Here is a 16,620-nt window from a genome sequence, read left to right on the forward strand (position 1 = left end):
GTTCCTGCTCTCGTGTGCTTTACATACTAGTGGGAGAAAGGGACATTAAGTAAACAGTAAGTGCTAAGGAGGACACGGGTGAGAATCCATGGACGGCTTGCTCTCAGAAACCTTTCTGATGAGCGACTGCTGAGCAGAGACCTAAGGGAAGGGAAGGGGTGAGCTGTGCAGATGCTGGGGGGAGGAGTGGTAATTCCTCCCACAGCCTGCAGTTCCTGAGGCCGGAATATGTTCGTGGATCCTTGTAAGGATTCTGGGTTTTTCTGTGGGTGAAGTAACTGGAGAGTTCTGAGTTCTGGCATGCTCTGATTTCTGTTTCAGGAGGAAAGCTCTGGCTGCTGGAGAGTATTCAGGAGAGCAGGGAGAAGCAGGGAGACTGGGAGGAGGCTGCCACACTGGCCCAGGAAGGGGGTGCCCGGACCAGGGCAGAGTGATGGGGAGGTAAGAGGCAGCTGCATTTCTGTTATGTTGTGTGGATTACACACACACACACACACACACACACACACACACACACTCATTCCATAAATCCTAATATTATAATCTGTCTTTGAGGTATTACCGTCCTCATTTTAGAGATAAGGAAACTGCTAGAGGTAAAGATACTTGTTCAAAGCCAAAGAACCAGTTATTATTTAAAGTAAAATTGAAACCACCCAAGGTCTGTCTGAAGCTGGCTACTATGCATCACCTGCTAATCTGAGCACTACAACTGTAAGACACACCTTATAATTCATTGGGCACTTGTAGGAAAATTGCTGCTGAGGACAGAAGAAAATGTCCTCGGACGCTTCTCAGTGAGAACGGAAGCTTCACCAGGAGGCTCCACTGCCACTGTGTCACTGGTAACTGATCTCCTGATCTAGGAAGAGGGTTTAAGGTGCTTTCAAGCGGCTTCTCAAAAAAAAAGGAAGTTTGCTCTCCTTTATCATCAGTAGAAGTTTAGTTAAACGACTGGTCAATATGACAAACCACTGAGTAAATTGGGGCCCCCTAGTGCATGTCACTTGAGCAGCTCTGGGACGCCAAAAACACAGATGATCTGCTCCCTTACCTAATCTTTACGGCCTAACATGTGATAACTGGGGCTAATGAATCCAGAGAAAGGAGAAAAGGAGCAATGAAAAGATTAAGAAAATTTATCTCAGAGGAAGCCAATATATTAAAAGGCAAGGATGTCTCATCTTGATCTGATGTGAGCTAAAAACACTTGAGAGAAGACTGAAATTCTACAGAGAGTGGAGCTTATGTGAAGTGTTTCTGCACAACTATACAGACATTTGCTTGACAAAATTATAGTGCATAAATACAGAAATACTCTTCATACAGATAACTTAATGCTGGTTTCTGATGCAGATATCTGATGTGCATATATGGTGTTATATGCAGAGAAGGTTTAGTATTTCTAAGACATTCTAAAGAGGCTTTCCTTTATTTAAAGGAGTCAAAAATCCTATGAAAATAACCCTTAAAGTTAAAACTAATTTACATTGCTTATCATATTCATATTAAAATTGGTTTCTAGGGTATAAATTTCATTTCAATTCGTTTAATTCTGAATATATGAAGAAAACACACATCCTATTTGTTTATCACAGTGAAACTGAACTCTCACCAGGAAAATATAATGTGAGGACAATTTTCATCTTCTTCTGGGAGAATGTTATGGTTCTGGGATGTTAAAGACAGAACATAATGATAAGTAGCAGCAGCTCCCCCATCAAGTCCACGCCTTCTTTAAATTCCACTGAGGATGGCAGTTTGGATGGAGACCCCAAAATCTATTCTGTCCATCTGTTTTATTATTCTTAGAACAACTGTCAAAAGTTGCTCAGGGATCAAGTTGCAAACATACTAATTTGCCTTTGAAAAGTAGGCCCTGGGGGAATTCTGGAACTCTGCTTATAAATTCAGAATCCCATCAGCTAGCAAGCCTGCCTACCCTTTGTGGAGGTATGAGACTTTGCACTTCCAGGCACACATCTGCCTCAAAGCCAGGATGCACTGATATACTTACATCCCACTTCATAGGCAAATGAAGGGAAAACCAAAGGGGCTTGGCATCTTAAGGGCTGGCTTGTCCCATGACAAGCAGACCTTGAGTTTTTAGAAGGCAGCCCCTTCATTGATCACTCATGGATTAAGACCAAAGCTTTGTACTGGAGAGTTTAAATGAGTGGGCAGGCAAGGGACACAAATTCTGTACTCTTGTATGTCCTAGGACCAAATTAGCAAGACAGAAGACTGAAGTGTTAGAAGAAATCAGCTGAAGATAAACATCATAAGCCTCTAAGTATTGTATTTGTTTCATTTTTGTGACTCTGATGAAAGTGACAAGATCATCTGGACATACATAATATCGATGTGGGTTTGTAAGCAATAACAGCAGTGCCCAAGGAGGTGTCTGTTCAAAATATTGTGGCATTTTGGAAACATGCTGCTCTGTTGGAAACTAAAGCAGCTGTGTACTTCTCAAGTTGGCTATGTTAAAGGCATGTGCAAAATACAACGTAAACATTAAAATGAATCTTCACTCCCTAGTGGCTTGCACACTGGACACCTGATCACAGGGGTGGGAGGGGAAGCGGAAGAGAAAAGGGGTGGGCATTAGCACTGATCCTTGGAGCTCCCATCCTTCCCTTACCCGGGCCCCAGTGGTCAAATGCTTTCAAAGCACAGGACCCAGTAACATATTTAAAGCACAACATTCAAAGTACCAATTTTAAAGTTTGGTAAAATTCCACAGTAGTAAACTAGAAAAAACACCCTTTCAAGGCTAACAATGATGGCATTTGGCTTGTACTCACCCACAGGTTACCAAAAAAGTATTCTGCTTTGATTAAAAAATTTACTTGAGTGTGTTGCAAATTACTCTAGCTCAGAAACCTGCAGGGAGCTTGCTGCATACACTAAGGCAGACGGGCACAGAAGGGATCACCATTTGGACTTGCCTGCTTTGTCCTTCTTTGGCTTTGCACAATCTCTTATTATAATAAGGCATGTATTATCCTTTTTGGAGATTTGAATAACAGAAAGTCTCACTTTCAAATATATTGCTTATAATCCCAGAGTCTACTAAATGTTCTGCGGATGCTGTTTATGGCATTATGCTCCTTTCAAAATGGGACTGATAATTAGTAAACTGAAATTTGATTAATGTTGGATTAAGAGGTTCTGATGTCTCGCTGCAATGTGTTACTTCAGTCTGTGGGCACTGGAAGAGACTGTCCTTAGGAAACTTGTTTCTTTCCCCTTTCCAGAATGGGAAGATTAATTTAAAACCCTGATTTTTTTTTTTAAAGAATTCAGTTTCATTCAACAGTTTGTAATGTAGTATTCAGTTTTTTCTCACTCTTTTTTGTTTTCTCACTTTGAAGCTGGAGCCAATGAATTAACTATTTGAGAGAGAACAAAATAAACTAAAAATAAAATTCTTCCTCCAAAAATGCCAAGGGTGAGCCCTTTCTGGTTATGGCAGAGTAACTTGGCATGAATAAATGGTTCAGTCAGTCTCAGCTCTCACTAGATTCAAGTACAGAATTTTGAAAATATGATGAGCTTCTTTGAAAACAAAGGACCTGTTTGGTGTAAACATCGAAGCCTGTGAAAATGACCGCTAGATAATATTTGAGGGAAAATTTTTAAATTAATACTGCGATGTGCTCTTTAAAAAAGTTCAGGTTAGGGATACCTCTTTTCACAGTTTTGCCAGGATTATAAAAAGGGCTGTTAATTTTCAGAAGTTTTTCTGGGCCCCGTGGCCCAAAGACTCCATGTTTCTTTCTCGCCTGTGGTTTTAAATTCATAATCTTGTTTGCCTACTACTGAAGAGTGTGGGAGAATCAGGAATAATGGGCTCCCTTTGAAGCTGTGCCATCCCCAAAGTAGCCATCTGAATGCTAAAGAAATATTGTCATTTATGGAATGACCTTTCCCTCTTTGAATATTCAGACATGAACAAATGTTAAATGCCTAGAAATCGCAGCAGCACTATGAAAAAAGGTACGTAGGGTCAGCAAATACCCTCTCACATGCATTTGACATGATGACCATTTCCACTTTTCTAACAGCTTTCTAATAGCAAAATGTATTTGGGAACAACAGTGGAATTTGTGTCATCATGACCAAATGATTACGGTGCAAACCCGAGATTCTTCTGGGGCCCAGCAGGCTTCTGGTCCCTATGGAAACGAAACCTCAGATATTGTCCTCCACTCAGCTGGAGGACAGAGCGAGGGAGGCTTTTGTGCTTGGTGAGATTTCTTCCACAACCTTCCAGCACCAGACCTTAGTGCTTCCTCCCGACTCTTTTCTAATTGAGATGCAAATTAATCTCTCTGGCTGATTACACTTCCCTTAAAGCTACTGACAAATGCAGCTGTAACCGGAGTTTGCGGACTTTCCAACAAGTGACTTCAGCTGTCAGTATTTGCATGTGCAGCCAGGGCCCAGCCTGCTCCAGGTCTCAGACATGCGGAGAGCTTCCCTTAGGCATTGCAGGCGTTTTATTTACGTGTATAAAATTTACATACAATTAAGAATGTAAAAAAAAAAAAACCACAACCAAAACCCAACAACTACATCCCTAGGATTTGGAAATCGACTCTGACACCAACATTATTTAAGGCCTTTCCAGACGCTTCTTTCTTCCTGGGACTGGAGGAGCACGCCTCTCCTGGGAGCCCATGGCTTTCCTGTCAACATTGTTTCCTTCTCACTTCCTTCTTGTCTATAAATTTTCTGACTTCAACACTCTTTGAATTCAATCTCTCTCTCAAAAACTAACTAAATAAATTTATCACTCTAGGAAAACAGGATAATTGAATAGACTTTACTTTTCATGGCTCCGGAAGATTCCATTAATTTCAAGACCAATTAAAAAGTCACCATCCTAATTGTCAGGATTTCCACACGAATGTCCTTCAATACCTTTTTGGGGTGGTGATGATTCGATTATTATTTTGAATGCAATGGAATAGAAAATATGCACAAAACACTATCATTCAATATAAAGAAAAATACACACGGAATCCAATTTTTCAGTAAAAATTCTAACACTTCTTTTCTCTTGAATACTATCATGTACGTATTTTTGCCAATATAGTTCACTCAGAAACTAGTTACTGAGTACCCGCTATGTGCCAGGTGTTCTTCTAAACGTTAGGGATCCGGGTATAAACTTAAACATACAGAAGTGGAATAAAAGGGATTTTGAGAATATATCTATATATACCTACATAGATACATACTCTCTTTGTAGAGCCATATTTCTTGGATAAATGAGGTTTTCAATTTTGAAAAAATTCAGTTTTGTAAAATAATGATTTGCTTTTGTCTCCAAGTCTGTTTACCAAAAAAAAAATTTTTTTTAAGCAAATCAATCCCCCCCCACACACACTTATATTCATAATGGACTAGGAGGTATACGAGACAGGGATATCAACCAACTGGAGACAAGGCCCCTGTTGGGCAGCTCGTAGTACAATCAGGAGACAGAAGAGGATACAGGGAGGCCCCGTCTGGCAGAGACAGTGTCAGAGGGCTAGATGGCTGTGGGGGTGTGAGTGATCTGTGTCACAGGAGAGATGCAACGGGAGTGTCCAGGATCAGCAGAGCTCACCATACCCAAAGGTCCCACTGTGGGAAGGAGCATAGGCCTGTGAAGAACTGGCTCTGAGACACAGTGACCCCACAGCCATGGACCTGAGAGGGGCAGAGCAGAACGCCGCCTTGCTATTTCCCTAAGCACGCCACCACCAGCCCAGTTTCCGCACAGATTGTGTGATTTATACTAACTTTTCTGGAAGGGATGGTCTTTTGTCTCATAGTGATAATTCACTTTACATCAAAGAAGGGCAAAATGGTTTCTTGGTCCCACTTCTTGAAGACTTTCCCCACACCATGTGCTTCTCGCAGGCCCCATCAGGCACCGAGGGCGGAGGGCAGCCCCAACCCCAGGGAGCCATGCCTTCACAAGAGGAGGGCCTGTCACATGTCACTGAGGGAAGACAGTCTCCAGCCTTTAACACCTGTGATGGGAAAAAGGAAGTATTTCCAGAGACCTAAGTCCACAGCTGGGTGGTTCCAGTTCTGACAATAGAGGTTTAAAACTCCAAGCTGGTGATGTGATAAAAACCACGAGGGTGACACAGATTCCTCACCAAAGACCAGGCACCATGTTACCTGCTTGGTCCATTAACCTTCTCACCATCCCAAAGAGGGAGGCCAGCTGGGGTGGGGTGGGGGGGCGGTGCTGTGCCGGTGCTGCCTGGCACAAGGCCTCAGCACTGGGCAGCCTGTGGACTGGGCGAGCTGTGGTGATGCGGGAGCACACAGCCTGTAAGGAGGCTGATTGCTGCCAGCCACAACGGGGACCCAGTGGGGTCAGAATCTGATTCTTGAAGAAAAGTCAGAAATCTAAATTTCTGAAACAATGCAAAATCTCCCGATTTTTCAATGAGGCTGACAAACTCAATCTTTATGAGTAATACTGGAGGCCAACTGCAGTTGAAACAAAACCCATCTGGGAGCTGGATTCAGCCTGCAGGCAGCTGGTTTGTCGGCTCTGTTTTTGAACAGTGGCTTTGACTTTAAGCTAAAAGCTGCTTCCTGGTTGCCTCTGTTTACTGGTCCCAGTTCTGTAGCCTCATCTCCTTTTTAAGAAACCCCCAGGCTCCTGAAACAACTCCTTCTTGGTTTTAATGGCTTCCTAAGACCTCTAGGTGCAGTGGTCACTATGTGGACATGCTCCAGGTTGGTCAAGGTCTCTCCTCACAGTGTGGGCCCCAGTGGTGGAGCAGCACCACGCCATGGTCACAGTGCAATCTGAGGCAGCAGGAGCAGAGACACCATGCCTTTCTGTGACCCAGACCTCAGGCGTCTCAGGCTGTGGTCTGAGAGAACACTGGTAGGCCGCTGCATCACCTCTGGTCTCTCATCTGAAGTCTGTGCTTAACCAGAATGCTCAGACATTTCCCAGGGACTGCTGTCACGCTCCATCATCCCCATCCTGTACACACACAGCTGATCCTCTAACCCAGGCGCATGGCATTAGTCTACCCTGCTAATCTCACCTTGTTGGTTTGGGTCTAAAAGTCTCATCTGTTGACGTAATCCTATTTTCTGATTTTGCCTTGTGTCAACTGAGTTAACCCTCTTAGCTTCCTGACAAATGGTATTTTGATAAAACGTGTTCTAGACCTTTGTGAGAGTCGCTGATAAAAAAAGTTGTTGCATGGCAGAGGGGTTGGGCAAAGCTGTGGTGCACATACAGTACCAGAGACACAGAGGCCCCAGGTGACTGGTGGCCCATGAATTAATGTATTGTATGTTTGGCCAGAGTAAAGTCACCCAACTTCCCTGGACCCATATTTCTCTCTCTTATTTGCCAGATGACTGTGATACTTTATCTTGTGTTTTACCAAAATTAATATTTTATATTTAAAAGCTTTCTCTAGGGGCACCTGGGTGGCTCAGTTGGTTAAGTGTCTGCCTTTGGCTCAGGTCATGATCCCAGGGTCCTGGGATCAAGCCCCCTGTCAGGCTCCCCGCTCAGTGGGGAGTCTGCTTCTCCCTCTCCTCCTGGCTTGTGCTCTCTCTCACTATCTCTGTCTCTCTCTCAAATAAATAAAAATCTTTTAAAAAAAAGAGCTTTCTCTAATCTCTGAAAATAGTAATTTTATCAAACACAATGAGTGTGTTTGGGATATTTTGTTCTTTGTACACTCATTCTTTTTTGAAGGCTCACAAGCTATTTAATAATCTAGTCTAACAATTTTACAAGGGGTCCACGCAATATTTCAAAATTCATCCTTAAAATTCTATTTGAAAATAAGGAAAATATTTTCCTGTTTTCAGTTCTGGGTGCATCCTTTATTTTACCTAATTTCTAAAAAACAAAAACAAAAACAAAAATGGTTCTCATGGATCTAAGACCACTGTTGGAAATTTGTTCTACAACTAGATATATCCTGGCCTTGAAGGCTGGACCTTACTTTCAGGGCCCAGTTCTTTTTCCTTTTTTTCCCCTTCTTATTGTGTTCTCAGTGATCTGAGTTTTCATTCACACACTTTTCAGACACTTTTCTGTCCCTTCCCATATGAAGAAGATGGAGGACAGGTGGGGTAAAGGTTAACATGGCAGCCTTCTGCCAGGGCGGCGTGGAGCTCCTCTCTCAGTCTTGATGCAGCCATGTTAAATATGCACTCATTTGAACCCACACAGGGCAGCTACACTGACTACTCTTCTAGGCTCCCCTTCTCCTTCAGAGACAGTTTGAATTTTATAATAAAAAAATCTCCCACTTCTTACTCCCTTTTATAGTCTTGACCCACCCACGGGAATGTGCCATTCCTTGATCTGAACTCTGCTTTTTTTTTTTTTTTTTTTTTAAAGATTTTATTTATTTGAGAGAGAGAGAATGAGAGACAGAGAGCACAAGAGGGAAGAGGGTCAGAGGGAGAAGCAGACTCCCCGCTGAGCAGGGAGCCCGATATGGGACTCGATCCCAGGACTCCAGGATCATGACCTGAGCCGAAGGCAGTCGCTTAACCAACTGAGCCACCCAGGCGCCCCTGAACTCTGCTTTTTGAAACGTGCTTCCCAAGTGTCAAGGTACAGGTCTACTTGCTCTCCTCCTGTTCTTACATGAGCTCTAGTACAATGTCATTACCTTTTGCAACATTCGAAGTCACAAATCCCATCTTTCAAATTGCTAAGGAATACATCCAAAATAATAATTCCCCTCGTTTGCTTCCACCATCTTCTGAGAAGAGGATATTGTTTGCCTGCCAAAAATTTATCAAACGCTTGTTCCCTTCAGTAGAATGTACGGTGGAGCTGATACTGGGTGGTGCAAATCCCTGTCACAATGACATTTTGCCTTTGGGCCTGTTTAGAAGTGTGGATTGGGAAAGCAGTATTCATGCCCTCCCACCTGGAGCATGAGTCCATTCTGGTGGCCGCTCTTAAATCTGGCTGCCTTGCATGCTCTTCCTGTTCTCAAGCACTTCCCTCCCACCCAGAGTGTCTTCTTTCTTTTCGGTGAGCTTTATCTGATATGTTTGCTTCTTTCCTTGAAGTTATTCCGTTCTAGGTCCTATCACACCCAATGCTCCGGGTGAAGACATGAGACTGCTTGAATCAGCTATGGATAAGACCCCTCAGGAGGGTGTGTCCTGCTTGACCGCTCTGAAGGTAACCCTTCTTTCTCTGCTCCTCGATTTTCTGTGACACTATTCTCTCCTTTTCCTCTGCCTCCCTCTCTACCTCCACCTCCTCCTCTCAAGCCTCCTCCTCAAATGTGATGCCTCGTTAAGGTCTGTCCTTGACTGTGACGGTCTTCTCTTTACCCTCCACACCCCAGCAAATCTAGCAGGCCCCATGCTGAATTAGTTTACCTGTTTTACATAGGGATCCAATCTATCCTCTTGCCAGGCCCTCACCTTCTCTCAGAACTCCTCCCACTGCCCCTTAAATGCCCCCATCACCTCCATCCTCACTGTGTGTGCATGTGTATGCTTCCACTCTGCCGTGTGGAAGCTTCTGGGGTTCTCAAATGTGATGTGCATTTTTAGAGCTCGGTCCATGAGCAAACACTCTCCCATCACTTGGAATATTTTATTCATATTTCTACTCCCAGGGGCTACGACAGTGCCTAGCACAAGGCAGGGACACAGTCAATGTTGATAAATGCATACTGGTTCTGCATGGCAAAATATACTAGATGGTACTATCTGACTCCTTTTCATATACTTTTCTTTAGCGTATGGAAACAAATGGAGGAAATTAAAGATCTTCCCAGGAAAACAAAACGAAACAAAGATCCTAATGGAAAAGTTAGTAACAGAATTGTTACAGCTTTAGGGAGAGAAGCCACTTTTGAAGGTGTATAAATTGAGACCAAAACTTAGCAATGATATTAGGAAGTCATGAGTCTAAGACAGAAGCTAGAGTATTATCAACTATATCCTTTAATTGAAAATGAAACTAAATTTCACTTAAGAAGGAGGTACAAAATTACTTTTTCTTAGGAAGCCCAGTTCTCTCCATCAAATGCTGATAGTTCCAGAGAGGAGAGACGGCAAATGCCACTGTGGCTATTGTTCTATTGAAGTGGATGTTGATTTTAAAAAGCCACCATCTGTTTGATTCAGGGTGAGCTCCTCCTAACGGATGCGCTGCACATCATGTGGCAACCTTTTCCCTGAAACAAGTTAGCTGAGGAGAACGAGAGAGCCCTGGCTCCGACGATCTGGGGAACTTCCACCGGCCGAGCATGGTTTGATTTTGGAATCTTTAGTTGGCTTGGGAACTGTAAACATAACATGTGGCAAGCTTCCCATTTACAACACTCTAGGCACGGGAAGAGGAGCCCTGACTGCCCACGAGGGACAGAAAAAGCAGATGGCGGGTGAGTTGGCCCTCATCACTCAGAAGAGCAGTGGCCACGGAACAAGCGCTCCACTTGACAGATTTGATTTAGCCTGCTGAGGAAGTTACCAGAAAACCCAGGAACGACAAAGGGGCTGGGCTGAACTGTTACTGAGGGTGCTTTCCAAACACATGCCTACTGTGTTCACTTTTTTTGGATCATGTACGACAATGGTATATCCTTCAGTCTTCTGTGAGGCTTCACCACACAGTTCCAACTGTTTGATCACTTAGCCAAGGGTACCCCAAACAAGAACTCCTTTGATATTGATTCTAAGCTGGATTTACTTCTCAAAAAGATCCCAGGGAGGCAAATCCATTCTAACAATGTGCCCACTCCTCTGTTTCATAAGAAATGTATTTTCTTGAACATTACCGGACAAATTTGATACGTTTACTGTTCACATTTCTACTCCTAGTTAAATACTGAATCGCAACTGACACTATTTTAGGGCACTGAAGTGTCAGTCATTAGGTGGGGAGGGCACAAGAGATGCAAAGTAACTCCTTTGGCTCTTTTCTTCATTTGTCATCAGGCTCAATGTTTGGCTCTCTATGGTCAATACAAAAAAACAAGTACTCCCTCTCTAAAGGATTGAAAGAAGGTCTGAACTAAACAACGTGTCCTTTGTTCATACAACAGTCATTCTGATACCTGAGTGACATTTGGATGCCATGAACAGTTTGGCAATGTTCTACTTAACAACTGTAACCTTAATATTAAGAAAAAAAATAGGGACACAGGTTGCCCATATAAAATGGCTGGTGTTGACAAAGAAATTTCCCATTCTTTGTCAGCACTCATTACTATACCTAATATCTCGGGGCAACAGGTAGTAGCAATGCTTTCTCAGAAATGTGGTCTCTTATATGAATTGTGTCTTCTAGGGCCATGCATGCAAGCTGCTTCATTCCTTATTGGGTCTTCTTTCATATGCCAATAAAATGTTGCCAGGGGATATACTGTCAGGCTTTAGGAAGGGAATGAAATCTAATAAATACCCAGGAAGAGAATTTCCCAGCTCATACTGGGGATAGGGGAAGGGTTTGGAATGGGTTCCAGGGAGGGCTTCATGGGCATGTGACCTGAGCAGCTGCACAGTGCTTACAACGGGCTCTGCTTGGTTTGATACTCTGCTGTTGCTCTCTTGAAGTTCTTAATAATTTTATCTTTGATCCTGTGTTTTGCACTTGAAGTCTGATGAGACAATGGAACATGCATGTGGGCAGAGGAAATGCATATAACATGTGCTCTGCTGGTTCCTTGCATATAAGCCTTAGCAGTGCCCCAGGAGCAGGACTATGGTGGAGCCACAACTCCTGGAAGGTCAGAGATACTCAGAGAGAGCACACGGGGAAACATGTTAGCACAAGACTGAGTAGGCGGGCAAGTGGACTATCCTTAAGAGGCCATACTCTCCACCTGAACCAGAACTTGCTTTGAGCACAGAAAAAAAGCAGTGCTGTCCTAAGAAACAAGAATAACCAAGAAATCCTACATAACACAACAATCCTTAGTTGTGTTACTTCCCTGTGTTAGCCAACAATTTACTCTGAAAATGATGACAGAGAAGGAGAGGGAAAAACAGGGGGACTCAAAGTTCCTTTTCCTGTCAGTCCTTCCTTATTCATCAGTGAACTGAAGGAAGAGTGCTGGTACAATATGTGCGTATGAAGAATGAGCTAAAAATAGGTAAGTTAGTTTTGTGCAGTGTTTTCACTGTTAAGAACAGAATATATCCACGTACGAGTTACAAAATATGAGCTGTGTCATCGTGGTGATTCCATATGAGTTAAATGCTTTATATTTGCCTATTAAACAATATAAAGACAATATAAAACTAATGCTAATAATCTAAATTTTTAATATTTCTTGATTTAAAGTGACATTAAATAGCAAATAAAAAACACCATGGCAAGTCAAGAGAAAAAGCACAAAAGAATGGAAAAAGCTTCATATTATAGCATGTTTGAAGACACTTTCCTTGCTTTTTGAATGAGGGGCCCACATTTTCATTCTCTTCTGGGACCCTTTGGTCCCAGCCCTGGTTTTAGATGTGTCCAAAGTATTACTGATCTTCTCAGCCCTTGCGGGGACTTACAGGGGCCTGGGGTGGTTGCCCCTGGCATCAGGCAGCCTTGATGCTGTGCTAATTTTAGAACTCTCAAGGTGGGCCATGAGGTGACAGGGTTGAGGAGGCTCAGGTGCCTCAGGCATCACCCAGAAAGCCACCTCTGCTGGAAGCTTGGCCTTGTGTCTGTCTATACTCTGAGGGGCCTGACCATGCATTAAATGCTAAAAAGCCCAACTCTACCACCTGAGAACACTCGGACTCCTGTGCTTGCTATGGTGCCCTCTGCCTGGAATGCCAACCTTCCTCCTGGGGACAGCTTCCCTGTCATCCCTCCAACCTCAGCCTACATGCTTTCTCTGCAGATAGCCTTTTCCCTGGCCCTGTTTTACCCACACCCTCTATTTAGTTGCTTTATACAATGGTATTAGTTTGTGTGTCTTCTCTGTGAAGTACGGGGCAAAAACCCCGTTTGCCTTGCTCCCTGTATATCCCAAGCTCCTGGTGCTGGGCTTGGCAGTTCGCGAGTCCACACTGTTTGCTAAATGAGAATGCAAGGAGACACCTGTGATTAGGATGTGTAGGTTATTCAATGTTTTTCAAAATTCAGACCTAAGACTTATCTCAACTAAGCAGCAAATTCCAGACATCAGCTGCTACACAATTATTTGAAAAGTGTAAAAATTAGTAATTAGTAATGTTTTAAAGAACCAAAGTACCAAAAAACTCCCTTTTTTTTCTACTTTTCTAAACTTTTCTTATTATTTTTGGTTTCTGGCCTATACTAGCACTTTTGTAGGCAGAAATTAAATAATAGAGTAGTTCAATGATTGCAAAGTTTTCCCTATTGATTACATCTTTATAAAAATTATAGATAGTATTTTATTTCTTGTTTTAAGTAATTTATTTGGACAGCATAAATTGAATCTTCTCAAGGTATAAGATAAAAGAAAAATACTTAAATTTTTATAATATTGACATGATAGGTTTTATTATTTTCCCTTTCTTAATTTCTATACCAAGTTGTCCTCTGAGATGTCAACCTGGCTATTTTATGAGTCACAAGAATACAGCATTTACTCACCCACATTAGCATCAGTAGCCCTGGCTGGCATCTACATTAGTGTAATATGGTTTGTCGAAAAGTTTTCAAGTGACACTGAATCTTATCCTTTGAACTTGTAACAATATTGTTTTCCCTAAACCTGATTATTCTGATGCTATATTCATTCTTATTTGAGAAAGCAGTGTTGAACAAAATAACAAAGCATGTACTTTATAATGAGAAGTTTGATAAGTGGGGAAGGTGACGTGACAAAAATCACAATGGACTTATAGAAGGCAGAATTTTCTTGTTTGCATATGATTTTCCCTTGCCTTGGTCCAACATACTTGACTGATGAGTGTCCAGCTCATCCTAGTTGACATGCAAACTGACAAGCCAATCGCTGAATAGGTCTTTCTCATTTCTGCCAAGAACCTCTTTCAAGCATTTGTGAAATAAAAACCCGCATGCTGAAGGCTGAATTGACACCAGCTCTAAGAGTAAGTCTAGAGTGCTGTGGATATCACTTCGAAGAATGCCATCTCCCAAACATGCGCTACCAGCCTGGACAAAGCGCGAGGGAGCACGCAGAAGGGAATAATGCTGCCCTGGCCCCCAGGGAGGGACCAGATGGGACCTAATAGCTCTTTTCTATGACTAATTTCTATGATAATTCCAAGTTGCCACATGGCATATGTATTTTTTTTTTTTAATCTAAAGACAGAATATCAGTCAATGCAGTGACCAGGATTTTAATGAAAGGTATTTTTCATGAACTGTATCTATTCACACATGATATTTCTCACCCACCCTCACCCCCACCCTTCAGCAACACATTACTTACGGTTGGAGTGGGAGAAGGATAGAGAGAGGTCAAACACAACATGTTTATGCTCATTATCAGTACCAGTTAGAAACAAAGAGATTCTAAGTTTTACTAGGAGGTCAGATGCCTTTTGCAGCAATTCTACGAAGTCACCTTAATTTCTTTTTGTTATAATTAGACATTATGCCTAGACTTAAAGATTAAAGCATGCCAACTGATGTCTGAGAAAAAAATTACAAAAGTGAAATTTCTTCTGGTTTTAGAGAGAAGATCAAAGGTCGGTGAAGATTTGGGAAAAGTTACAAAAGGACATTTAGCCATTCTCACTGACAAGTTCCAATGCACCTTCACTGAGGGTGCCTTTCCTTGTCCCCCCAGGCAGATGCAATCGCCCCCTCCTCTGACTTCCTAGGAGGCCATTCAAATTTCCCCGAGGCATTTGCCCCATTCTTTGATTGATTAGAGTCATTGAATTTGCTGTTGGTTTCGGGTAGGCCCTCTGGGTGACCCAGCTATAGTTTCCTCAGATCCCACCTTCTATGCACAACAGACTGCAACCCACAGGGATGCGCGGAGGGGAACCCGACCTCAGGCAAAACACCGAGAAGGGACAAGCCGCTCTTGACAGTCACAGCTTCTTAGCACAGACATAGGTGACTACATTACGAAAATAAACTCTTCTGGAGTTTGGTGAAGTGCAACATTATTATATTTAATTTAAATAACAGATGGTACGAAGATCACACGATGTTATTTTCAACATGCACTGAAAAATGTTCTCTTCCCTCTTCAACCCAGTCAGTACTCACCTCTCATGACAAACTGCCAGGAATCAGGATTCTGGGACGGCTAATAGGTTACACACTCAAAGCAAAAAGATACAAGCTCTGGTAGAGCGGGATGAGGCACTTCACGGCCCTACTGGCATTGATGCATGTGGCACATATAAGGCTTGGCAGTAGCTTTCCACTCACTATGGCTCCATCAAACAGAGGCCCAAAAAATGGAACCTGTTGATTCAAAACAGAAAAACACTTACTTTTCCAAAACCAGTAAAAGTCAAACCAAAGACATGAGAACAGCTGGTTGATGTCTCAGGCCTGTCATGACCACGCACGCAGACTGTCACCCACAGAAGTGATGCTAACCTTAGCAGGATATGGGTTGAGGGCTTTCAAATCAAGCAACACAGGTCTGCTCCACAATACTCCTCTACTGTGAACGCTTCAGCAAAACTTGTCATGACAAATTATCACCAGGTCATTCTTTTTTAACTTGTGTTGCCATTTACAGAAATAGCATTATTCTTTCTAGGTGCATACATTGTGCGGATTATGCACAATACATAGCCGTGTCTCACTGCATACCTCCTAGCCTTGCATCCTTGAAACCAGTTTGGAATTGGCAATGTTTCTGCATGGATCCTGATGTGTACTGACTCTTAAAGGAGATGATGACCATCACTGTTAACAGCTACAAGGTCCTACTTACAGTTCTCATTCTTGAACCTTCTTTCTTCTGCTTCTAAGATCATTGCATTATCCTCATTTCTTTCTACTTCCTTATTAGAGGCTTGGCTTTCCTTCACTGGACCCGCTTTTACTACTGGGGCAACCCACAAAGTTTTGGTGCCTGTCTTTTCTCACTCTCACTCTTTTTTTCCTCCATTAGAATTCATCTACTCCATTTATTAATATGGAGATTATCAGCTTCATGAGGTCAAGGACTGGGTCTGTCTTGTAACTCTTGTTATTTATTCACTCTCTCACTTGTTTATTCATTTATTCAAAAATATTTATTATGTGACAGACACTGTTCTATTCACTGGGGACACAGCAGTGAATAATGACATTCCTTATTTCATCGAGCTTACAATTTGTTGGAGGTTTGAGAGAATAAACAGTATAAATACATAAAATATATATGAGGCAGTAAAAGCACTAAGGTAAAAAATAAAGCAAGGAAGAGCAATAGTACTCTTTCTGAGGGGGGACATCCTCCAATTTTAGATCACATGGCCAGGGAGGGCTTCAAGGAAAAGACGACATTTCAGTAAAAGCTTGACAGGAGTGAGGGATGAACCTCATATTATGAGGACATCTGATGGAAGAGCATTCCAGGCCAAGGAACAGCAAATACCCAGCCCTGTAGTGGGAGTGGAATGGTTAAGAATCAGCAGGCAAGCCACAGAGGCTGGAATGGAGTGAGCAAGGAAAAGCACAGAAGGCAATAACATAGGACAGGT

At 42.5% G+C, this 16,620-nt stretch overlaps 1 protein-coding gene across 5 annotated transcripts in view; it reads right to left on the reverse strand.

The window, feature by feature from the left end:
• The window catches only part of RALGAPA2 (Ral GTPase activating protein catalytic subunit alpha 2), a 341,780-nt gene that overhangs the window by 67,426 nt on the left and 257,734 nt on the right, over positions 1–16,620 (reverse strand). For all 5 annotated transcript variants that reach the window (XM_025876863.2, XM_025876860.2, XM_025876859.2 and 2 more), the window contains one exon: positions 15,258–15,385. In XM_025876863.2, the coding sequence (XP_025732648.1) occupies positions 15,258–15,385 (128 nt within the window). The remainder of the gene's footprint in view (positions 1–15,257; positions 15,386–16,620) is intronic.

Source organism: Callorhinus ursinus, unplaced genomic scaffold (assembly GCF_003265705.2).
Source record: "Callorhinus ursinus isolate GAN/ISIS: 27379988/994484 unplaced genomic scaffold, GSC_fseal_2.0 scaffold29, whole genome shotgun sequence".
In the NCBI taxonomy this organism is placed as follows: domain Eukaryota; kingdom Metazoa; phylum Chordata; class Mammalia; order Carnivora; family Otariidae; genus Callorhinus; species Callorhinus ursinus.